The sequence below is a fragment of the Pituophis catenifer genome, unplaced genomic scaffold (genome assembly GCF_029215685.1).
Source record: "Pituophis catenifer annectens isolate HBS135680 unplaced genomic scaffold, rPitCat1.0.hap2 SCAF_7, whole genome shotgun sequence".
NCBI classification, from domain to species: Eukaryota; Metazoa; Chordata; class Lepidosauria; order Squamata; family Colubridae; genus Pituophis; species Pituophis catenifer.
This window is the reverse complement of record NW_027256887.1, coordinates 13,331,754-13,357,189: the sequence shown is the minus strand read 5'-3', so window position 1 is coordinate 13,357,189 and position 25,436 is coordinate 13,331,754. Positions and strand designations below refer to the sequence as shown.

The 25,436-nt window shown below is 44.0% G+C and overlaps 2 protein-coding genes across 3 annotated transcripts in view; both read right to left on the bottom strand.

Annotated features, from left to right (window-relative positions):
- Positions 1-25,436, bottom strand: part of PACSIN2 (protein kinase C and casein kinase substrate in neurons 2) — a 49,231-nt gene that overhangs the window by 12,306 nt on the left and 11,489 nt on the right. For both annotated transcript variants that reach the window (XM_070947667.1, XM_070947668.1), the window contains exons 2-7: positions 17,730-17,835; positions 15,188-15,344; positions 13,494-13,729; positions 11,985-12,140; positions 11,143-11,318; positions 8,659-8,779 (exon numbers count right to left, since the gene is read on the bottom strand). In XM_070947667.1, the coding sequence (XP_070803768.1) occupies positions 8,659-8,779; positions 11,143-11,318; positions 11,985-12,140; positions 13,494-13,729; positions 15,188-15,344; positions 17,730-17,783 (900 nt within the window). In that variant the 5' untranslated portion in view covers positions 17,784-17,835. The remainder of the gene's footprint in view (positions 1-8,658; positions 8,780-11,142; positions 11,319-11,984; positions 12,141-13,493; positions 13,730-15,187; positions 15,345-17,729; positions 17,836-25,436) is intronic.
- LOC139319702 (uncharacterized) lies at positions 425-4,642 on the bottom strand. The gene is made up of 2 exons (XM_070947666.1): positions 3,034-4,642; positions 425-2,782 (listed from the first exon to the last, which is right to left on the bottom strand). The coding sequence occupies exons 1-2, from the start codon at positions 3,445-3,447 to the stop codon at positions 683-685; spliced, it is 2,514 nt and encodes an 837-aa protein (XP_070803767.1). The 5' UTR covers positions 3,448-4,642; the 3' UTR covers positions 425-682.

Below are 25,436 nucleotides of genomic sequence, written 5' to 3'. Positions count from 1 at the left end.
TGCCCTTTTCTATATTCCTTTCATTACCGTAACCCCCATTCTGTACTTCAATTTTTCCCATACAAAACATGAAAGAAATAGTATTCCCTTAAAACACCTGGTATGCACTGAATCATATAAGCAGAACCAAGGACTCAAGGTTCAAAATGATCTCTGGCATTTAGTATAATTTAAGATTAGGCATATACAATGTTTATTTGTACATCCTTTGACCTGACATGCCTGTATCACAGCTTCTTCTTCAAAGAGCTTTTTCAAAGGATACTGGCAGAAGCGTTAGTTCCTGGGCATTGGTCTTACCTTAAATGCCAGATTTCTTGAGGGGGGTGACATTGTCCAGATGAGGGTTGTATCAGTCGGATCTGATGCTGGCTGAGTCATAATTTTTGACCACTCCCCTTGCTCCGCCCCTTTCATGCTCAGTTTTGACGAAGGAAGGCCACCAGAAGTATCTCCAACAGGAACCACCGTTATCAGGAGGAAGTAAATCGGTCCAACGGGACAACTGGAAAAAAACTACTGAACAAGAACAATAAACTGTACAGGCACTGAGACAGAGGGAGGGGCTGGACAATGTCACCCCCCTCAAGAAATCTGGCATTTAAGGTAAGACCAATGCCCAATTTCCTTGATGAGGGTGTGACATTGTCCAGATGAGGGACATACCAAAGATTTGGCTGTCTCAAGGGCGGGATGTCGAAGGGCCTGGAGAGACCCTCGCACGATGCACCTGCTGCAAAACCCTCCTGCCAAATGACGCTTCAGCAGAAGCAAAGGTATCTATCTTGTAATGACGAATAAATGGCGAGGGGGTAGACCAGGTGGCTGCCCTACATACCTCCTCAAGGGAGGCCTGAGTCGCCCAAGCTGCTGAGGTAGCAGCACTCCTAGTGGAGTGGGCAGTAATGCTATTGGGAACAGGAATCGCCTGGGCCTGATATGCCGAGGCGATGCAAGCCCTGATCCATCTACCAATTGTGGCAGAAGAGACTTTGAGCCCTAGGGAGCCTGGCAAAAAGGAAACAAACAAAGCCTCTGACTTCCTGAAGGGAGCAGTCCTTTTGATATAAATCTTTAGGGCCCTCCGTACATCTAAGGTATGCCACCTTCGTTCCAAGGCATGAGAGGGCCGGGGACAGAAATTGGGCAAAATAACCTCTTGGGCCCTGTGAAAGGGGGAATTAACCTTGGGAATAAAGGAAGGGTCCAATCTCAAAATGACTGTGTCCGGCCGGAAAACACAGAGATCCTCCCTAACTGAGAGGGCTGCCAGCTCCGAAATGCGACGGGCTGAAGTTATGGCTATAAGGAAAACCACCTTAAGGGTGAGAAAGCGAAGGTGAACCGTACGGAGGGGTTCAAAGGGAGTCTCAGTTAAAGCGTTAAGGACCTTGGGCAAATCCCAAGTAGGGTATCTATGAATCGAGGAGGGCCGCAAGAGCCTGGCTCCTCGCAGGAACTTTTTTATCACAGGGTGCTGAGTGAGTGGTCGGCCGGATGGACTGGACAAGGCCGTAGACAGAGCCGCCACATGTCTCCGAAGGGTACTATGGGCCAGACCACGGTCAAACCCATCTCTGAGGAACTCCAAGATCTGGGCAGGTGAGGCTGAAACAGGATCTATCTGCCGGGAGCGGCACCACCTATAAAAGGCGAGCCAGGAGATATTGTAGAGTCTGACTGTGGATTTACGTCTGCAGGCTTGAACAATGTGAATCACCCTATCTGAATAATTGTCCTGCCTTAGACGGGCCCCTTCAAGCGCCATGCAGTCAGTTGGAGCCACTGAGGGTCCGGATGAAGAAGGTTCCCCTGACGCAGGACAATCTCGTCTGGTGGAATTCTCCAAGGGTGAAATGTGGAGAGACTGACCAGGTCTGCGAACCACGGACGGCGTGGCCAGTGGGGAGCCACGAGGATAATTTCTGCTCTGTCGGCGATGATCTTCCGAATCAGGGCCGGAATCAGAGGCAGCGGTGGAAAGGCATAGTGAAGACCCGGCGGCCAGGTGAGACGGAGAGCGTTGACCCCTTCCGCCCCTGGCGTCGGGAACCTCGAGAAGAAGCGAGGAAGCTGATTGTTCAGGTGTGTGGCGAAGAGATCTATGGCTGGGATGCCGAACCTGTTGCAAATCTGATGAAATATGTCGGGATGAATCTGCCACTCGCTGTTGTCCACCTCTGTCCTGCTCAGGAAATCCGCCTGTGTGTTTTCCGACCCCGCAATGTGGTCCGCTCTGATGGAGAGGAGGTGTTGTTCTGCCCACTTGCCCAGGCGAAATGATTCCTCCATGAGGCGCTTTGAGTGGGTGCCCCCTTGACGGTTGACATGTGCCTTCGCCGCTATATTGTCTGTCAACACCAGAACATGACGGTGTTGCACGAACCGGTGAAAGTGCGTGAGAGCGAGACGAATGGCCTTCAGCTCCAGCCAGTTGATAGAGTTGGCGAGGTCTGATGCAGACCAACGGCCCTGAGCCACGTGTGATGCAAGATGAGCCCCCCATCCGTGAAGGCTGGCGTCTGTAGTGAGTACAAGTCGGTCGTGATTCATGAAAGGACACCCCTTGTCGAGAGAAGGCGATGTCCACCAACCTAGCGATCGCCTGACTGAGAGTGGAACTTTGACTGTTGACATGGTGTGAGCTTGGCGTTTCTTTTGAAAAGGAAGCAGGAACCACTGCAAGTGGCGAGCGTGAAGGTGTGCCCATGGGACGATCTGGACGCAGGAGACCATCTTGCCTAAGAGCTTGGATAGAGTGGCCAATGGAACTGATGGAGTTCTGCGAATGAGAGCTACTAGGTTCCTGATGTCTGACCGTCGTTCCAAGGTTAGGTAGACGGTCCCCTGGGCTGCGTCTATGATGGCGCCAAGATGTGTGATCCTGGTGACTGGCACTAACTGACTTTTTTTGTAGTTGACCAAGAACCCATGGTCGTTCAGGGTTTGAATCGTGAGGTGTAGGTCGTGTAAGGCTTGCTCTTGAGAGTGAGCCTGAATCAGAATATCGTCCAGGTAAGCCTGGATCCTTACCGGTTGTTGTCTCAGGTGAGCCGCCACCACCGCCAGGACCTTTGTGAAGACCCTTGGTGCAGATGCCAGTCCGAAGGGAAGAGCCCGGTATTGAAAATGCTTTCCTGCATAGCTGAATCGGAGATACTGTCGATGCTTTGGCAGGATGGGAATGTGAAGATAAGCCTCCATGAGGTCTATGGAAACTAGAAAATCGTTGGGACGAATCCCTTGAAGAATAGAGGTTAGTGAACACATTTTGAATCTGCGATACACTATGTATGAGTTGAGATTTTTTAAGTCCAGAATGGCTCTCCACCCCCCTGACCGCTTTGGAACTACGAACAGGATGGAATAATACCCCTGTTTCCATTGATCGTGGGGGACCTCCTCTATGGCGTGAATCTGTAGTAGGTGCTGAACTGCTTGGTTCATTAATTGACGTCTGGATTCGCTTTTGGAAGTTGGACATTGAAGAAAGCGGGTTGGAGGCCTGGAGAGAAATTCCAGGGGGAGGCCGAATTTCACAACTGAAAGAACCCAAAGGTCTGAAGATGACCTTTCCCACCTGTCCGCAAAGAGGGACAGGCGACCCCCTACTGGAGGATTTGGTAGTGAGTCACTTACGACTGCGGGACTGGCGGAAACCAGAACCCCGAAAGGACCGTTTGGGCTGGAATTGTCTGCTCCTGTCCCGAAAATATTGACGGTCCGAGGATCGATAGGATCCCTGAAGATATTCCTGCCTGGAGGGGCCTCCCTGGGGGTAGGAACGAAAGGAAGGCCTTCTGTAATATGGAGAGGGTCTTCCTTCAGCCCGTTTGTATGTTGAGGGCAAAATTTTTCGCTTGTCCCGTGTCTCTACAAGAAGAGGGTCAAGTGATTCCCCAAATAGTTTGTTTGCAGAATATGGAGCTGCAGCCAAGCGCCATTTGGCCTTAAGGTCAGCAGGCCATTGGCGAAGCCAGAGCATCCTGCGGGCTGAAACTGTAGAGGCTAAGGCTCTGGATGCAAATTTGGCTGAATTCAAGGTTGCATCAGCCGAAAATTGAGTGGCAGCAATGATTTTATTAATATCCTGATGAAGGCGAACCTCACTGGGGGGTACCCTTGCCTGTAACTGTTGAAGCCAAAGGATGGTAGTTCTATTAAAAAATGAGGCTGATGAAGCTGATTGAATTGCCCATGCCGAGGCCTGATGGTTCTTTTTAAACAGAAATTCTAACTTTTTGTCTTCTGGCCTTAGACCTTCAGAAGTATCCCCAGTTACGTATGAAGAAGAAGAGGAAAGGGCCGCTACAGGACTGTCTACAGGTGGAACTTGCAAGAGTTGAGCAAACTTTGGAGCAACAGCATAATATTTCTTATCTGAACCATGTGCAGATGCCATGGTTGCAGGCCCAGCCCACTGTTTCTTTACCACATCTATGAACAGTTGTGGAGTTGGTACATAACAAAGTTCAGGGGGGGGCTCAGAAAAAGGTCCCTGTAGTCCACCCTTTTGAGCCTCCTGCATCTCTTGAAAGTATTCATCTTCCTTTAAGGCGGCTGTTAAGCGAGCCTTATGCAATAAAGACTTGAATTTATTGGGGGGAAATAATCCTGTAAAGGCAGGTTGATCTTGGATTATCCCCTCATCATCTGATAGATCAGAATGTCTCTCTTCCTCAAACACAAAGGCTTCACTAACTCTGGAGGCTGCAGGAGAATGAGAGCCAGTAAGACTGACTGCAGGAGAAATTCTAATACAGGCAGATCGCTCTGAAATAGCAGAGCCAGAGTGGTGACCATGAATATTGGCTGCCATTCTAGAAGCAATGGCCTGTTCAATCAGAATTCTCAATCCTTCTGGCACATTTTTTAAAGGATCTTCGGGGGTTAGCACAGGCATAGAGGATTCACCTGTTGAAGCAGCTGCAGCTGCATGGCCACCAAATACAGGAGTTGCAGGGGTCATTAATTGACTTGCAAAGGGGTTTTGCAAATTGCTTTGGTCTTGTTGAAGAACATTACCCTCTCCCTCCGAAGACCAGGCCTGGCTAACAGTTGAAATGGGAGGAGGGGGGGTAGATGGGGGGGGGGGTCCCCTTACCAGGCTCAGTTGCAGGCACCTCACTAACTTGCTTTTCTAGAGATTTATGCCTCTTTGTTAAATCCTTCTCCTCAGGTTTAGAAAGGTGCTTACGTTTGGAAGTTGATTTCTTCCCAGTGTACATAGTATTTTCCTCCCCATGGGAAGAGCGATCTGCCATCTTTAGTATACTCACTGCGACCACGATGTCGACTGGAGAAATAGCTTTTGGTTTCAGTTTCGCCACGTGGTTGAAATTTGAGATGGCAACGACTCTGGCGTTAAGCACGATGGCTGCCAGGTCACACGTGAGCAGGAGGAAACTCTGCTCCGGAGGTATCTGTCTAGGCAAGCCTAGAAACGGACCTCCTCAGCGCCCCCACAGCCACGATGAGAAAAATACTGGCTGGAAATGCCACAGGGGGAGGCAAGAAGAAGCTTGCTGCCCCCCCCCCCAAACTTGCAGACTCGTTGGTGGCAAAGCGGCAAAAAATTTTTCTTTTTAAAATTGCCGCGGCGCTTCAATTAACCGCTCTACAGCTGATCAGCGGTTTTGGGATCGCTGTAGCGTGGGCGGCGGCCCGATTTGGTGATTTCCCTTAAAATTAGGGAATCGCTATTATTGTTGGTGGTATTGTGGTCTAGGGCCCCTTAAACAATCGTTGGTGGGATAGATCAAAAAAATCCCCCCCAAAAAAGACAGGAAAAAGAAAAAGGAAAAAAGTTCCCTTTTAAAATGGGGCTTTCAAAATGGCCGCCGCCAGGAGCGAAGCAAAGCCTGCAGCTTAGGACGCTCTAGTAAGGCAAAACCGGCAGGCTACAATAGAAGGGGGGGAAAAAAATTTAAAGGGGAAGTAACAATTTTAAACTAGAGAAAATAAAAGGTGGTCAAAAAGACTTACAATTCTGTGAAATTGAACAGACCTGGGCTGTATAGCCAGATCTGTAGGAGATGTTTCTCTCAGGCCGACTGAGTCTAAACTGGGCATGAAAGGGGCGGAGCAAGGGGAGTGGTCAAAAATTATGACTCAGCCAGCATCAGATCCGACTGATACAACCCTCATCTGGACAATGTCACACCCTCATCAAGGAAATCATCTGTTTCCGTTAGAGGGCACATAGCTGATTTTGGTCCTTAATGTCTTAATCATAATCCAGTCTTATGACTTGGAAAGCCTGCATCTAAACTTAAGTAACTGTACGTGAAATAAACCATAACAGAAGAAAGTTGGAAAAGTATACCTAAAATGGAATACGATGCAATGGGTTTTGATGATAGATTTATGAAGTTTAAATAAGAAAATTAAAATATTGTTCTACATAAAGTTAACACTTACTTCATCCTTGTTGCATGAAAAGCAAATAAAATGATTGTTAGGAAAAATGATGTTTTTACTGTAACTCATTTTAAAACTTTTATCTGTTTTTACAAAAGCTTGCTGTTTGTGACATTTGAAATAAAAGGCAAAATGCAAAGATTAAAAAGTACAACGGATGCGATTAAAAGCTATGTTATCCCACTTGTAATAACTGCAATAGTATATTAATATTTCATAATTAGATGAAACACAAAATACATTTATTTATTTATGATGTATCATACGCCTACTAATTAGAATTAAAAATTAGTGCTAGATGCTGGATTTTATCATTAACCAACAATTAACATTATACCCAATTTCTTTTGCAGATTATTTTACCAACATCCTCTGCTCAAGTGTGTCTCCTCAATCAAATTCTAGATCATTTCTTAGTTTTGCTATAACATCCATATAGTTTAAGGCTGTAGTCCAATTTTATTGATGTCACCAAGCAGACTACACTAAGAAAAACACTATATTTATCTGTCAAAATGCTCCAGAATTTAAGACCATCTTCTCACCCCCAAATGCAGCATTAGACAAACAAACCTTTAAATATACACAAATATCTTGTTCTGTATATCCTGGGTGATACTTTCTGCTCCCCAAAATAAACACGTGCCTATAGTATTTACAATAGTACGTATAAAGTATCATTCATGGCAACTTTAAATCCCAGGAACTAAAAGACTAAATTTTGTTTTATGCATTTATGTACGGTATTTTAGATTTGTTGAGACCACTCAATTCCAAAAAGAATCTGGGCATGTTACTGTACATTGAATCTACTATAGGTGTGCAGTCCTCTGCTTATGACGCCAATAGGAACAGGAATCGCTGTCACTAAGCAACACTGTCATAAAATGCAACACCACGTGATTGCGTTGCTCACAGCGATGATCTTTTCCAATTCTATGATTCTGTCTCCACTGCCGCCTGCTGTGATATTCTTTTAATTTCCAAATTCCTGTACCATGAAGTTTCATAAAAGTCTCCTATCCTAGAATTGACCAGAACCAATCCTGCTTATTTATTATTTATTTATTTATTATTCATATTTCTATGCCGCCCACTCTCCGAGGACTCTGGGCGGCTTACACCAAAGACTATATACTAAATAGCATATTGTCCCCAAACAATCTGGGTCCTCATTTTACCCACCTCAGAAGGATGGAAGGCTGAGTCAACCTTGAGCCAGTGAGATTTGATCCGCTGATCTGCTGAACTAGCAGTCAGCTGAAGTAGCTGCAGTACTGCACTCAAACCACTGCGCCACCTCGACTCTCTTATATTTTCAAGATCAATCAAATTACATTTACCAACATTTTAATTAAAAGCCATCTCCCTATTTTGCTTCCTGGAGTTGTGGTATAGGGGAAGAATATGTATTCTCCCTTCATGTCTATGGAGATTCTCAGTCATCCAGGTCATGGCTGTCCCAAAGATGCTTTTTCAAGAGGCAACTGGACTTCCTTGTTTTTCTTTGAAGACGTTTTGCTTCTCATCCAAGAAGTTTCTCAGAGCTGAAGAAGCTTCTTGGATGAGAAGCGAAATGTCTTCAAAGAAAAACCAGAAAGTCCAGTTGCCTCTTGAAAAAGCACCTTTGGGATATTCTCCCTTCAGCTAGGCCACTGCTGCCAAGCACCACTTTTTGGTGCCAAGTGCCCAAAATGTGTTCGTAAGCGTGCGCGCTTATGAACCCCCAAAATGCAATGCACCCAGGCTCCCATACATATGCGCCCCCCCCGTGCCCCACTTTGGGCATGGAAAGCCTCCTGCATCAACCTGGAAGCCAAAACGGGGTGCGGGGGCGCGGCACGAGTCCCCCTCACACCCCGTTTTGGGCCTGGAAAGTCTCCTGCACCAACCTGCACCTCCCCACACAAGCGCCCCGTTCTTGCCACGCATGTGTGTGCACGTCCCCCGCGTGCACCCCACCCCCTGCACATTCACAGCAGAGACCCAAAGAGCAGCTGGCCGGCAGGAGGTGTGCGCATGCGCGGTGGAACTGGGCTGGGGCAACAGCTACCATCCCCGCAGAGAAGGCTCTGCATGCCACCTGTGGCACACATGCCATAGGTTCGCCCTCACGGAGCTAGGCACACCTATGCTATTCTTCTAAGAACCAAAAAAAGACATTTCTTCTCTTGTAAGCTTTACAAGAGAAGCTTCAAGCAACAGCAAGAAGGACCACAAGCCAAGTAAAGCCTTTACCTCAAACTGGGGCCAGTTCATAGACATGCCTGGTCCATGATTAGCTCTGAACCACCGTAGATCTTCAACAGCATCCGCTGCTTTAATGCTCTGCTCCATCTCACGATAAATATTTTTATAGCTGCAAGAAGAGCATTTTCACAAATCATTACAGATCCAATTGGAAGAACAAGGCAATCCTTAGTTTGCCTAAGGGTCATTTTAGAATATTTCATATCTACGAATAAGGAAATCTCCCTATTTTTTTCTAATAACAAATAACTTCAATTTATATAAAAAGAAAAATTGAACAAACATGCCAAGCCAAAAATAGAATACATCCAAATAAGATGTTGTTGGAAGTGTCAGAAAAAAGTACATTATTGGTTCAATTTATGTAGCAAATTTACCATTTTAAAGTTTACCAAAGCACACAGGTCATTCATGAGTATCGACAATATGATTGTGCAAATTTATACAGCCACCGACAAGAGAGGTACCCAAAGGAATCTGGTTCAGCAGCCCTTTTTCAAATCTTGTCTTTCAGTTACTTTGTGACCTCAATTGATCTTTCACGTTCAAAATAGAAAGCTAAACAGAACTTCTCTTTATAGTTGTTGTGGCTCCGTTACCTGAGCCTGTGTCATCGGCAGGAGAGGACTCAGAGAGTGAAGGAGAGGAGTTGGCAAGGCCTCCCCCTCCAGGACCCTCCTCTTTGGCAATGTCTTCAGTGTCCGCCGAAGGGCAAGAGATAGGGCCGGGGCCAAGCACGTCCACGCAGCCACAGGTGGACAGTGATGAGATTAATGAGTCTTGGCTGGATTCATGCCAGCGTCGCAGAGATAAGCGCGCGCAACAGAAGAAAAGGCGTGCCCGAGATTAGGCTGAGTCACTGGACCACACCCCACAGGGTATAAAAGGGAGCGTGGTGGCCAGTCAAACCTTGTAACGAACAAAGCTGAAAGCTTCCACGCCATTCTGCATTGCCGGATTTTTGCTATAGACTTTGCTGGATTATACTTGGATTTAAGTTACTCTGTAATTATTGAACATTTTACTTTGATGTACCAGAAGCGGAGAGAAGTTATCTCTTCCCTTCGTGAGTAATAAACTCTTGGCAGGCAGCCACTAGGTTGCTGCCAAGTTCCGTTATCATAAGGAAAAGGATTTTGTCGGCTGGTTTGGTTTTTAACTCTTGGATGTCTGTTGGTGTGTGTGCGTGTGGGACGGGGACAGAACAATAGTAGACCTCACAATGACATTGACGGAAATTAGATATATAGAATACACTACCCCTGATTCTCAAAACTCAATTGTCTGTGTGTTGCTAAAGGGTATCTGATGTTATATATGCAATGTACAGCAATGTAGTATTTAAAATATGTTTATATTGATATTAATATGTTTACAAAGTAAAAAGGTAAGCAGTACATTGCAAATATTCTATTACTAATATATAGCAGCTCTAAAACTAGGCATTTAAAATTCTCTTTAAGTTTTCATGGCCCATCAAAATAAAGTCAGCAGGCAGTTTTACCAAATGAACATTCTGGGAAAGGAGCTGGCTTGAGTTAAATTTTAAATTGATTTTAAATTGGGTTGTTTTTAAATTACGGCCAAAAATATTTAATTATTTTAAACTGTTTTTAAATTTTGTATGTTCTGTTTTTTACTTCGGCTGTTCACCGCCCTGAGTCCTATTGGAGAAGGGCGGTATAGAAATGGAAACAAACAAACAAACAAATAAATAAATAAAGGACATTCTGTGTCGGTGCCATCACATGGATTTTCTCAATGGGTGCCTAAGCAGCAGGACTGGGCTGCTAGGAGTTCGCAGGGGTTCGGGAGAACCTCTTGCTAAGATTCTGTGCAGTTCAGAGAATCCCACTCCTGGTTGGCCCCGCCCACCCCTCCCTGCCCCTCTCAGGAGTCCCCACGCAGCCCGTTTTCGATGCAGGTAAGTGCAGGATGCGCACGGAGGCTCGGGGAGGGCAAAAAACAGGCCTACCAGAAGTTTCGGAAGGCCAGAAACGGGTCTGTTTCCGGCCTCCAGAGGGCCTCCAGAGCCTGGGGAGGTCGATTTCGTCCTCCAGGAGGTTCAAGGGAAGCCTCCAGAGCTCGAGGAGGGCAAAAACGTCCCCCCACACCGTGGTACAGGAGGCCGACTAGGCTACGGCCACCATGGCCACGCCCACCCAGCAACCGGGCAGAGAGCCCCTTGCTAAAATTTTTGAAGCCCACTCCTGCTAAGCAGGGGCCCTCATCTCATTTTAGAAGCCAGGTAGTTTGATAGATGATCCAGCAAAACTACACTTTGGGGCTTTAAAAACAAAGTGCTGCCCAGAAGCACAGCAGGTACTAAATATACAATGCATTCTTGACAAGTACTGTAAATGTGAAGCTGCATTTGGGGGGGCGGGGACGGGACTGGTGTTTTAAACCCATTTTTCTAAAAAAAAAAGAATGCTACTTCTATCGTGCAGCACCCTGCACTTCAATTCTTACCTTGAAACAGTAGACAAGTCAAGATGTTTCTGAACTTCTAGCAACATTTCTCGGAAGAAACGCAGACGTTTTTCCTCAAACTGCTGGCACTGTTCAAAAACCTGCTCCATGTTTTCCATATACTGAGGGGTAGTGCTGTCCAGCTCTTTAAGAGACTTCTCATACTTTTCTTTTGTCTTTAAAAGTTAAGGGTATCAAGTTATCAATACAAATATATAATTTTCCAATGGCTATCTAATTTGACGACGACATTTTGGTTATTCATGCTGCTCTCTCTCTCTTATGAAACTTTCCTTTAGAGAGGGACCATCTGAAGTCATTTGGAAATAAAGAATGACTTGTGGCTGTTAGAAAATTGAGATGACAGATCCAAGTCCTCCCTTAACAGCAGTACCAGTTGGGACTGGAATTTCCATCACTTAAGCTCTGCAGTCATAATGGGTGGTATCACATAACTGCATCACTTAGCAACGGCAATCCTGGTCATTCCTATTGCTGTTATTAAATGAGGATTGCAGGTTAAGTTAGAACCTCATATGATCATGACTGGTGACTGGCTTCCAACAAGTAAAGTCAACAGGGAAGTCAGCAGGAAGTTGCTAGTTCTGTGTGGCTCACAAGCAGGACAAGAGTTAGGTGAGTGCTATGGAAAGCAGGCAACAGCATTAAGATAAATAAAATACGGTCCTTTTTCTTTCCCTGGGATTCATTCATCTTTATTTATGAATCAAACGTTAGGTACATTTACTATAAAAGGCTTACAAATTCAGCATGATTGAAGTACCATACAGTTTTCATTAGAAGCAATGATTGTGATGTTCTCAAGAATTCATACGATTTACCTTAAGCACATCCTGTTTACTTTTATCAATTTTGTCTTGCAATTTCTTTAGTTGCTCTGGATTCAGCGCTGGGTCTGCTTTGCTGTTAGCCTCTCTGGATATGGCAATTTTTTCTTCCTTGCATGCTGTATGATGTGCTTTCTTAGAAGCTTCCACCTATGGAAGATGCATTTTAACAAAATCACAATACCACCCCACCCATAGCAAGTTTCAAGTTTAATACTGTTACAATTAGAAGAAATGTATCAGTGGTGGGATCCTGCCAGTATAACAACCGGTTTGGTGATCACGCGCTGTGTGCGCATGTACAATTTTACAAACACTTACCTTCCACATTACTGCTGGGGAGTAACACAGCTGAGGCGCGGCAATCCGCTCTGCCGTGCAAATCAGCTGAGAAGATATAGGTCAGTAAAGCGCAGGGGCGGGCAGGTGGGCCCACCTGATCATTGGAATGAACCGGTTCGCTCCCAGCTGACCGTCGGAGCTACCGGTTTGCCCAAACTGGTCTGAACCAGTAGAATCCCACCCCTGAAATGTATCTTGAAAACGATTACAGTGTTTTAGAACTTCTTGATCATAAAGTCACAGCCTTGAGAAAATAATGTTTATAAGGAAATTTAGAAGTAACAGAATCTCTGCCTGACTCAGATCACTTTTTCTCACTCGGAAGCAATGCTTTTTCAGTCAATCTGTGCAAGACCCTCTCTCCACCCCCATCCCCCCAGATTTGCTATACTGGTATCTTAAAGACTCTGTAGAGCAGAGGTGTCAAACTCAATTTCATTGAGGGCCGCATCAGGGTTGCGTTTGACCTCATGGGGCCGGGGTGAGTGTGGCCAGGGTGGGTGTGGCCACCTTGACATGAGTTGTGTTGAGGGCACTGTGGTGGCCCGATTACTCTGCCAGAGAAAATGGGCTCCCAAGCTCTTTTTTTCGGATGGGACGGCCTCCTGCAACCCTCTGCCAGTGAAAATAGAGCTCGGGAGGGCCCTCCTGAGCTCTGTTTTCGCTGGCAGAGGCACTGCAGGCCGAACCTTCACTGTTTCCAGGGCGTCCCCGCAGGCCAGATTTAAGCACCCTGCAGGCCGTTTGATACCCCTGCTGTAGAGGAAAAATTTCTACAGAATGACTAAGTAGCATTACTGACTTTATATTAACATATACATTCAAAGCTTCCTCAGTTTATTAATCCTGACTTTATTAGTACGTTGTATGGTAGGATGCCATATTTTGTCTATGGAGATTCTCAATCATCCAGGTCTGTTTTTCTTCAAAAGGCAGTTGGATTGGTTTTTTGAGGAAGAAGATGTTTCGCTATTTCTTTAAATAAATAGTTCCTGTCAAAAAACAGACCAACGGCTTCTACACTGGAATCAGTTCAGCCCCACTTGTTTGAGTAGAAAGCAAACAAGCCATACTTGGAGGCCACCCAGGCAGCCAAAAAGCAGAAAAACAAGGAGACGGTTGATTAAGGTGACTGGGGAAATGCAGTTTTAGATTACTCACTTCTTTTAGTTTTTTAGCCCATGGTTTCTGAGCCTTCCTAAACCCGTCTTCGGCTTCCTTAGTTTCCTTAAATCCACCTATCATTTGCTTGTGAAAGGAGTCCTTCTGCCAGTTCTTTATCTTTTCGAAATCCTCGTTCATTAGAGCACTTTTTACTTCTAGGTGTAATTCGCTTACTTTTTCCGCTTCAGACATAAATGCATGCCAAGCCCTTTCAACAGTCCCATACTGTGGCCCTGAATGCAATGGAAAAAATGATTTATCTGCAAAATGCACACACACACACATTGGAAAAACACGTTACTGTTCTTACTATCCCCAAATTACCTTAACTTGGACAGGAAAGGGAATGGCCAAATGATTAAGGTTTTTGTTCTTTTGACAGAAAAAGGGTGGGGAAGTACTGGCACAATGTACAAAATGATATGCAGCAAACAGCCTGTTTCAGTTTCATTTTCAGCACAGCCTGATTAGCACAAGGATAAAAAAATCTGCTTCTGCCTCCCAGCAATTTGCCTCCTTGCAGCAAACAGTGGAAGCCGAAAATGGGGCGCGCGGAGGCGGCAATAGGCAATGGCAATCCCTGAAGCCTGAAACAACTGATGGTCGGGAGGCCGATCGAACCGACAATCAGCTGCTTGTGCTAATCAGGTTGTGCTGAAGCTGAAACTTGAAACAGGCTGTTTGCTGTAAGGAGGCAAATTGCTGGGAGGCAAAGACCAAAGGGTGGGCAGGGCTACATTCGGTGTATAAGTCCCACCCAAATTTCCACCCTCTTTTGCGGGGGGGGGGGGGAGTGCATCTTATACTCCGAAAAATATGGTAATTTTTTTAAAGCCTTCATATAAATCAGCTTCGAGATTTATAATTTATAATTATAATTTTATAATATTTTATAAATAAAATATATAATTTATAATTTGATAAAAATTGTAACTATATTTCCTGAAGCTTGACCCCTGCAAATGTCACTGATGTATCCAGGAAGATTTTTGGGAAATGGAAATGAAAATGAAAATGGTTTGCCTGTACCTTCTTTTGGGATGGGTTTTCCACTTCTGAGTCAAATCTAAGTCCTAGTATTTCTTTTTATATCTTTCTTTTTATATATCAGATGATCCCTACACCCCCTGCCTTGAGTGCCACTGAACCTTATCTAGTCTGGCCCGGGTGTAAACTGCAAGTCTGAGAAGATTCCTGTAAAATATGAATAAGCAATAAAGTAGCTACTTGAACTCTTCCCATTTGGATCTAGCTGTTCACACCTGACAAATATCAACAACACAACTACAGTCTACATAATTGGGTAGACCAGGTTGCCCTGGCAAAAAATATTTCCCCTGGTATAGCCGACAAAGGGAGGAGAGCCTGTGGCTTAGAGGTTAATACATCTACTTAATATGCAAGTAGCCCCTGTTCGAATCCCAGAAGGGTATGGCTAGCTGATGAGAGCTAAATAGCTTGAAATAGATCTATTCTAGTCTCCCTTTATTTGTCTGTAAAACATACATTTAGCCATTTTGATCTAAGAGGAAAATGTTCTTGTGGTCTTTCAACCTTTCTAGAAATGTTCCAAAGTAGAAACAAACTGTTTAAAATTTAAAATACCCCCCGTTTGATAAAACAGTGTTGGAACACTTATTTCTGTAGTCAAAACAGGTCCAAAACATATGCATAAGTATAATCATGTTTACCTTTTTCTACAAGTTGTCTCCATCGTTTTGCCCATTCGGTTAACTGTTGAGCATAAACCTTCTCTATTCTTGCACGCTCATGAATACAGTTCATAAGATCACCACAAAGTCTATATCCATCATCGATGCGCCTCACTGTCCGCTTGTAATTTCCAACCTGTCAAAAAGGACAAAACGTTTACAAATACATCTTGCAATGTCTAAACTAGTTTCCAAATTGGTGAAAACCAACTGAACACATTTAAGCTGGACTCAAGTTGTCTGCATTTCCTTTAATATACATTACTGAACTTCCAGTAATAAAACTAAACTTGTAGGCTTGAGTACCAGTTTCTGATGATCTGAATGCCTGCTTTGACTGCAGTCAAATAAAGCCCATTTCTGATCTAAAATGCTATCCAATGTTAGTTAGTTTGGTCTAGTGGGTTAAGAAGGCATCAGGCTAGAAACCCAGGAGACTTGTGAATTCAAATAGCAATAGCACTTATTAGACTTATATACCACTTCACAGTGCTTTACAGCGCTCTCTAAGCGGTTTACAGAGTCAGCATATTGTCCCCAACAATCTGGGTCCTCATTTTACCCACCTCGGAAGGATGGAAGGCTGAGTCAACCTTGAGCCTGGTGGGATTTGAACTGCCAAATCGCAGGCAGCCAGAAGTCAGCAGAAGTAGTCTGCAGTACTGCATTCTAACCACTGCGCCACCACAGCTCTTGTTACTAAACAAATGATTATAAATCAGTCACGGTCACTAAATGAATGGTTATAAATCAAGGACTACTGTATTGCCTCCAATTAAAAAAATATATATTGTCCAAGATGTGGATGCTTGGTTTTCAATGGGAATATTAATTTTATTTATTTTTATTTTATTTATTTGATTTGTATACCGCCCTACTCCCGAAGGACTCAGGGCAGTGAACAGCCAAGCAATAAGATACATAAATACAAAAATTTAAAAACCAGTTAAAATCGAATTAAATCATTTTTTGGCCCAGACAAATTAAAACACCCCAATAATTTAAGAACAGATTTAAAATTTATATATTAAAAGAGGGAGGAGATTAGCCCAAGCCTGCTTGATGGAATAAAAAAGTCTTCACAGCGCGGCGGAAGGTGCGCAGATCCGGGATCCTCCGTATCTCTGGGGGGAGCTCATTCCAGACGGTAGGTGCCCCCACAGAGAAGGCTCTCCCCCTAGGGGTCGCCAGCCGACATTGTTTGGCTGACGGCATCCGGAGGAGTCCCTCTCTATGAGAGCATACTGGCCGGTGGGAGGCTATTGGTGGTAGTAGGCGGTCCCGTAAATAACCAGGTCCTAAGCCATGGAGCGCTTTAAAGGTGGTAACCAAAACCTTGAAGCGCACCCGGAAGACCACCGGGAGCCAGTGCAGCTCGCGCAGGAGAGGTGTCACATGGGAGCGCCATGACGCTCCCATTACCACCCGCGCGGCGGGTAATAATTTAATAATTTAATAATTTAATAATTTGTTATACATTTAAAATGGTTTCTTTATGGTACAGTATTTCACTTATGCAAATGATTCAAAACTGTATTCTCTTTACACATTTGATAATATCTTGTTGATGCCTTAAAATCCCAGTGGCTCAAGAGGAAGTCATTCTTTCTGCAGCACACAATCATTTTTTTCTCTCCTCTTAACTATTTTTAATGCTATTATGGGAGCAACTGGAATGTAAGTAATTAGGTAATTAAAAGAAATATTTCACTAAAACAAATATCCTACAGAAGGATGGAAGGCCAAGTCAACCTTGAGCCTGGTGAGATTTGAACAGCCAAATTGCAGGCAGCCAGCTGGCAGCAGAACTGCACTCTAACCACTGCTCCACTGTGGTTCATCCTGCCTTAGGCATGAAAGCCGGTGAGGAAAATTTGGCTGGGTGACTTTAGGCCATTCACTCACAACCCAACTCTACTTGAGCTGTAAAACTCTTTTTGAAGTAGTTCTAATTTCAATAGATCATTAAATGATTGGTCATAAGTCAGGGACTATCTGCAGCAGCAGTTAAATTTTTTTATCACATTTCTGATAAGACACATACCCCCATCATGGAATTTGTCTTATAAACTCCTGCGAGTCCCTTGGCCTGCAAGGCGATCCAACCTGTCAGTCCTAGAGGAGATCAACCCTGACTGCTCTTTAGAAGGCCAGATCCTGAAGATGAAACTCAAATATTTTGGCCACCTAATGAGAAGGTAGGACTCACTGGAGAAGAGCCTAATGCTGGGAACGACTGAGGGCAAAAGAAGAATGGGACAACAGAGAACGAGGTGACTGGATGAAGTCACTGAAGCAGTCGGCGTGAGATTAAATGGATTCTGGGGGATGGTAGAGGATAGGAAGGCCTGGAGGAACGTTGTCCATGGGGTCACAATGGGTCGGACATGACTTCGTGACTAACAACAACAAGAGCTGTGTTCCTGTGTCAAGTTCAAAAAACTGAAAACATTTTGAGCTCATAATGTTTTACACAACCCACCAATCAACATCAGACACACTTAAACAAAATTATAATTACCTCCCAAAAGCTATCACTAAAAACCTCAACAGAATCCTCATAGGAGCCAGACATCTCAAGCCACCTTGTCTCAATCCAGCGTCCGTAAATCCTGGTTCTTCAAATTCTGCAAATTAAAAAACAAAACATAGTTTAATAAGAAACACATTATCTCATTCTCCCTCTCTCTCCCTCTCTCTCCCTCTCTCTTTTTAAAAAAATACAATTTGCTGTCTCTTTTATCCTGCCAAACATGGCCTTATAAAATCCTGGTGACAGCTAACACCAATAAAATATTAAAGGCAACTATACATTTAATGTTAAAATTGGAAAACAAATGTCAAAATCATGTTGTATCAGAATAACAGAGCTCTTGATGAGATCTTACAGTTCCAGCAGCTAAATTTGGCTAGTCCAAAAACTACGGGACAAGTGACTTTTCAGATAGAGCCCCTTTGATTTCTCTGAATGGCATCAGCTATGGCAAAGCCTGGGCACAACTGGCACTTTCTTGAATATTTTTCCGTGGACATGAACTGTAAACCCTCTGCCCCAAGAATCCATTCCAACAGTTTCATTCTTGAGAAATGGTGAGAGACTAATTGAAACAACAATTACGTCTCAGAAAACTGCAGTGGAATCAGCACCGCAATGTGTACGTGTTTCTTCCACTACATAAAATTGCACTCGGAGATCTGCTGATACATACAAATGTCTGCTTAGCTTCCAAACTAACATAAAGCTGACTAATCACTCCAGAGCTTCAGCAGGATAAAAAAAAAAAAAGCTTAATCTTGAAGTTTAACTTGCACAATAAACAATCTAAGAGTCACTTTTTTGACTCCTCGTACTTATTTCTGCCTTGAAATACAAGCGGCTGCTGATAAAAATAGGATCGCCAACATAATCGCCGATGTCCGATGACGGATATGGCACAAAAAGAAGTCCCTATATCAGTGATGGCTAATCTTTTTGCTGTCACATGCCAAAAGCGGGGGTTGCGTGTGCCCACACCCATAATTCAATGCTTCCCGCACATCCTCATACGACCCCCGCTTTTGGCACGCAATGGCCTGGTGGGCCCGGTAGGCCCATTTTTCACCCTCCCCAGGCTCCAGAGGCTTTCTTGGTGCCTGGGGAAGGTGAAAACAGCCTTCCCCATCACCCCAGAGGCCGTCCGGAGGCCGGAAACGGCCCGTTTCCCGACTTCCAGTGGGACCGGAAGGCCCATTTTTTGCCCTCCCCAGGCTCCAGAGGCTTTCTTGGCACCTGGGGAGGGTGAAAACAGCCTTCCCCATCACCCCAGAGGCTGTCCGGAGGCCGGAAACGGCCCGTTTCCCGACTTCCAGTGGGACCGGTAGGCCCATTTTTCACCCTCCCCAGGCTCCAGAGGCTTTCTTGGCGCCTGGGGAGGGTGAAAACAGCCTTCCCCATCACCCCAGAGGCCGTCCGGAGGCCGGAAACGGCCCGTTTCCTGACTTCCAGTGGGACCGGAAGGCCCAGTTTTCGCCCTCCCCAGGCTCCAGAGGCTTTCTTGGCGCCTGGGAAGGGCGAAAACAGCCTTCCCCATCACCCCAGAGGCCGTCCGGAGGCCGGAAACGGCCCGTTTCCCGACTTCCAGTGGGACCGGAAGGCCCATTTTTTGCCCTCCCCAGGCTCCAGAGGCTTTCTAGGAGACTAGGGAGGGTGAAAACAGCCTCCCCTCCTCTAGAGGCCCATTTCCCGACTTCCAGTGAACCCAGAAGGTCCGAAAATCATCTGGCTGGCGCACACATGCGCGCTGGAACTGAGCTAGTGCAATAGTCGCATGCCCACAGATATGGGTCCGCATGCCACAGGTGGCATGCATGCCATAGGTTCGCCATCACGGCTCTATATGATTCCAGACAAATTGGCAGGGGGTTGAACTAGAAGACCTCCCAAATCCCTTCCAACTTTATTATCTTGCAGAGGGAGATCTCGACTTTCAACAGTTCATTTAGTGACCGTTTGAAGTTATTAAAAAAAAAAAGACTTATGACCATTTTTCACACTTAAGACTATTGCAGCATCCCCATGAATGCGTGATAAAAATCGAGATGCTTGGCACCTGACTCATATTTATGACAGTTGCAGTATCTCGGGGGTCATGTGATCGCTTTTTCCAACCTTCTGACAAGCAAAGTCAACTGTGTTGTTAACTGAACTGCAGGGATTCACTTAACAAATATGACAAGAAGGGTCGTAAAATGAGGCAAAATTCCTTAACAACTGTCTCACTTAGCAACAGAAATTTTGGGCTCCATTGTGGTTATAAGTTGAGGACTATCTGTATTCTGTATCTTTGGTTATAGAACAAGACATCCTGGTGGATATTAATTGCAAAGTCATTGCTCATGAAATACTGTACTGAAGCAGTTCAGTAGGATAGACACACCCAATGATATGCTAACAGATCAGACTTCAAATTTCTACTCTGCATTGCTGAAGCATTTTGATATGGTAAAGGAAAGGTAGGCCAAGAAAGATGCAGATCCAGAGAATTTTACTATTTTTTCATGCCAAGGAAAAATATGTAAGATCTGAAATCATATACAGTACTTACAAAAGAAGATGAAGGTGATACGAGACAAATAAAATCACCAATATGATATTAAGGCCCAGAATAAATCCCAGCAAGATTTTCAATCCATTATTTAAATAAGATGGCAAAGATGAAATTGAAAATTCAACAAAATGGTTGAAAATGGAAATAAATTGAAAAATCCAAAAGATTCTTGATAGTTTTAATCCTATATATATATTTAAACGTATCTTAAAATCCATATCATATTTAAAATTATATTTGTAGAAATCATTTAAAGCTTTTCGATTTATTTGTACATTAATGATAAAAACATATGTATTTTTCAAACAGAGAACTCAAAGCATTTCTATTAATAAACCACTTTCTCATGGACTAAGAATAAATTAATACTAAAACCTGTTCCCAGCACTAATGCTATGCAATGACAAAATAAAAATAAGCATATTTAGGAAAATATTATGAAGTCATGGCAACACTATTCCACAACAATTTCTGCTTGTAGAAGGCAGATTTTTAACAAGCAGATAATGAAGCATCAACATTAAACTAGTAATGAGTCACTTCAGTTTCTTCAAACATGGTAACTGATTAAAAGAAAAAATGTATTTTAACCAGGATTTAATTTCAGGATTTCACTTCATGTTTTCTCACAGCAAAATACAATGTATTGCATTTGTGATACAATAAAAAAATAAAAATGCTGCAAGTGTCATAAGTGAGAAAACTAGTTATGTCAATTTTTTCAGTGCCGTTGTAAATTTGAATAGCAATAGCACTTAGACTTATATACCACTTCACAGTGCTTCACAGCACTCTCTAAGTGGTTTACAGAGTCAGCATATTGTCCCCAACAATTTAGCTCCTCATTTTTCTCACCTCGGAAGAGTGGAAGGCTGAGTCAACCTTGAGCCTAGTGGGATTTGAACTGCCAAATCGCAGGCAACCAGCAATCAGCAGAAGTAGCCTGCAGTACTACATTCTAACCACTGCGCCACCATGGCTCTTGTCACTAAACAAATGGTTATAAATCAAAGTCACGGTCACTAAATGAATGGTTATAAATCAAGGACCACCTGTATTGCCTCCAATTATATATTGTCCAAGATTGAATGCTTGGTTTTCAATGGGAATATTAATAATTTGTTATACATTTAAAATGGTTTCTTTATGGTACAGTATTTCACTTATGCAAATGATTCGAAACTGCACATCTTTGCACATTTTGATAATATCTTGTTGACGCCTTAAAATCCCAGTGGCTCAAGATGAAGTCATTCTTTCTGCAGCACACAATCATTTTTTTTTCCTCCGCTTAACTATTTTTAATGCTTACGTACTCTACTGGGTATCTTAACCTCCCTTTTCTAAATATTTTTAGTGAAATATTTCTAGAAATAGCATCCTTAGTCTTTGATCAAAGGTTATTGCACTTGCTTGTTTCCTCTCCCTCCAAAAAATAAATAAATAAATAAATAAATAAAATATATCCACTTTGGAAAGATGGTTCAACTCTCGGACCACTGTTTTTTGTAGAGATTTGATTGTTTTATTTAATGAACATTAAAAATATCATTCATCTGGCTTATAGTCTATTGGGAACTCAAAGAAATTAGAGCAGATTGTTTCCATTCATTAACAACTGATTAGATTTAAAATTATGGGAGCAACTGGAATGTAAGTAATTAGGTAATTAAAAGAAATATTTCACTAAAACAAATATCCTAGAGCATTGCCTAGAGAAAACAAAGTAAGCACTATCTCAAGGTTATGCAAACATTCCAAAGATAATTTTGTAGCTCCAAAGGCTTTAATCCATTGGAATTAAGAGAAATGACTCACTGATCAAATATATCTTACATATGCCAAGGGCATTTCTCCTCCTCAGGGATGAAATATTCATAACTGTGTGGTTACAAGCTTCTCCACTGCTTGTCAGAAGCCAGTTGTGAAAAGTGCAAATGGAGATCATGTGACCCACAGGATGCTTGCAAGAGACATAAACACTCATTCATTGGAAGAGCCTGAGAGTCAGCCATATGACCACAGGAACGCTGCCGTTGTAAATGCGAGGACTGGTCACAAATTTACAAATAAATAAGCACATGCATAACAGACACAGCAGAAATATATATATATTGGTCATCCTCAACTTACAATCATTCATTTTGTGACCATTCAAACTTAACAACAGCACTGAAAAAAGTGAGCTACAATCTTACTTACAATGGCACTTATGATCACTGCAGCATCTCTACAGTCACAGGATAAAAATTTGGTCACTTGGCAACTGGCATGCGTGTGTGTGTGACCATGGGGATGCTGCAAAGGTTGCAACTATTGAAAAACGGTCATGTCACTTTTTTCAGTGACGTTGTATCTTTGAACGGTCACTAAATGAACTGGTAGTCGAGGACTACCTGTACTCTCCTGGACCCCTTTTTGTGGACTGGAACCACATTAGCTGTTTTCCAGTTCACGGCTAGTTCCTGTATGCTACATAACATTCAGTGACTCCGAAATTACAACTGCCAGCACCTTCAGAACCCTGGGAAGTAAACCATCTGGGTCAGGTGATTTGTATTCACCCATGGTAGATATGTATTAGCTTACTAATTCTTTGCCTATTTTGACTTGCCTATTTTTTTCTATCCCTCTCCGTGCTTCTTAAGTGTTGTGGCCCGTCAGCGGCCTGTGCAGATTGTAGCTGATTCCGACAACGAGGAGCCTGGTGTGGTGCTGCGCCAGCAGCCTGTGCAGCTGGCGCTCGAGTCAGACAGTGAGGAGGCTGGAGAAGATGTGGTGCCAGAGACAGGGATTCAGCCAGGGCCTTCAGAACCTCCAGAAGCTCCCATAAGTGAAGAGGAAGAAGAGGAGGAGCCTCTTCTCAATGTACGGGCGCGCAGAGCTGCCAAAAGGCAGGAGCGGCTCCTCAGGAGGAGGTCTCCTCGAAAGTAAGGCTTGGGGCTAATTGGCCACTCCTTTAGCCTATTTAAGAAGGAATGCTACTTGCAACAAGCTGTAGGGAACAACTTTAGTTCACTCTCCTTCGTGTCTGCAAAATTGCTTCTGGGCTTTCTGCCAACTCTAGTAAGACTGTGATTACCTTATCTTAGAATTCTGGTAGGCTGTTAAGACAGTTCATTAACAGCCTTTGAATGACAAAGAGTAAGTTATTTGAGTAAAATAAGCTTTGTATAGAGTTTGTGTGTGCTGCGTTCTTTGGGATCCGTAGCTGGGGCAGAACACTTAGGTTGGGCTGTTTCTTTTCCCTTTTCAATAAAAACAGATGCAAAGGAGGAATTAAGCAGTTCTGCTTCCTCCCTGCTGCCTGTCACCTTCTGGCCATCTGCTCCCGTTAGTAGACTGATCATTTCCTTGACTTATTGAAAGAAGCTTTTATTATATTTTTGGCACTACTTGCTAGTTTTAGCTCATTCTGGGCCTTAGCTTTCCTGATTCCGTCCTTGCAGATTTGGGCAATTTGTTGATGTTCTGTTTTAGTTCTGAGCCCCTCTTTGCTTTTTTTATGTACAGAAACAGAATATCAACAAATAGCCCGAATATCTATCTATCTATCTATCTATCTATCTATCTATCTATCATCTATCTATCTATCTATCTATCTATCTACCTACCTACCTACCTACCTACCTACCTACCTACCTACCTACCTACCTATCTGAATGACATGGTGGCTCAGTGGCTAAGACGCTGAGCTTGTCGATCGAAAGGTCAGCAGTTCAGCGGTTCGAATCCCTAGTGCTGTGTAACAGGGTGAGCTCCCATTACTTGCCCCAGCTTCTGCTTCTACCAACCCAGCAGTTCGAAAGCACATAAAAAATGCAAGTAGAAAAATAGGGACCACCTTTGGTGGGAAGGCAGCAGCGTTCTGTGCGTCTTTGGCGTTGAGTCATGCCGGTCACATGACCCCGGAGACGTCTTTGGACAGCGCTGGCTCTTCGGCTTTGAAACGGAGATGAGCATCGCTCCCTAGAGTTGGGAACGACTAGCACATATTTGCAAAGGGAACCTTTACCTTATATATATATATGACCTTTTTATCGCTCAATTTGCCAGAGAACTCTTTGTGCAAGCATGCCAGTCTCATGTGGTCTTTTTGTTTTTTCTTTCTTTGTGTGGTATTGTTTTTGCTTTGATCTTCATTATCTCGTTTTTATAGGAGGTTTTTCAACTGTTTTTCTTCTTTTAGGATAGCCATCCATGGACTCCTTCCTAGCCTCTCTTTTAGCTTGTTGAAGGCAGCTCTCTTAAAGTCTAAAACACTACTCTAACTTGGTTTAGTTACCTGTGATTGCATTATGATGAATTCAAGTATGACAGGCTGCTCTCCCCCCAGAGCTCCTATAACTTCTTCTCCCTCAACCACTTTGGCCCTATCAGTAGGATTAAATTTAGTATAGCAGTCCTTCTTGTTCCCTCCTCTCCTTTTTGTATGACAAAGTTGTCAGTTAGGCATGTCAGGAACCTGTTTGGTCTCCCACTCCCTTCAGAGTTAGTTTCCCAATTGATGTCATGGTAATTAAAGTCCCCCATTACTACAATGGTGTCTTCCCTGCATAGCTCAACTGATTAACAGTGTTCATCTATTTTCTCTGATTAGTTGGGTGGTCTATAGTACATGCCAGGGGTGGGCTGCTGGGGGTTCGCAGGGGTTCAGGAGAACCTCTAGCTAACATCTGTGCAGTTTGGACAACACCCAAATCCCACTCCTGGCTGGCCCCGCCCCTCCCAGGAGTCCCCACGTGGCCCGTTTTGGATGCAGGTAAGTGCAGGGCACGCACAGAGGCTCGGGGAGGGAGAAAAATGGGCCTACTGGAAGTTCGGGAAGGCTGGAAATGGGCCCATTTCTGGCCTCCAGAGGACCTCCAGTGCCTGGGGAGGCCGTTTTCGCCCTCCTGGAGGATCAAGAGAAGGCTCCAAAGTCCGGGGAGGGCAAACACCGCCCCCCCCGCTGTGGTGCAGGAGGCCAACTAGGCCAAGGCCACCATAGTCATGCCCATCCAGCAACCCGTCAGAGAACCCCCTGCTAAAAGTTTTCAAGCCCACTCCTGTAGTAAAGTCATTTCTTTTTCCACAAACATTTTCAAGGAGGCTTTTATCCCTAGTATCCCTTTTATCTTTTTTTTTTTTTAAATTTGATT

What these genes read in the sequence shown, in the direction of transcription:
- LOC139319702 (XM_070947666.1), bottom strand. Translation starts at nt 3,447, where the DNA reads ATGAACCAAGCAGTTCAGCACCTACTACAGATTCACGCCATAGAGGAG. An exon ending in CTCACCTGAGACAACAACCG is followed by an intron (nt 2,783 to 3,033) that starts GTAAGGATCCAG and finishes TCTCATTCGCAG; the next exon opens with AACTCCATCAGTTCCATTGG.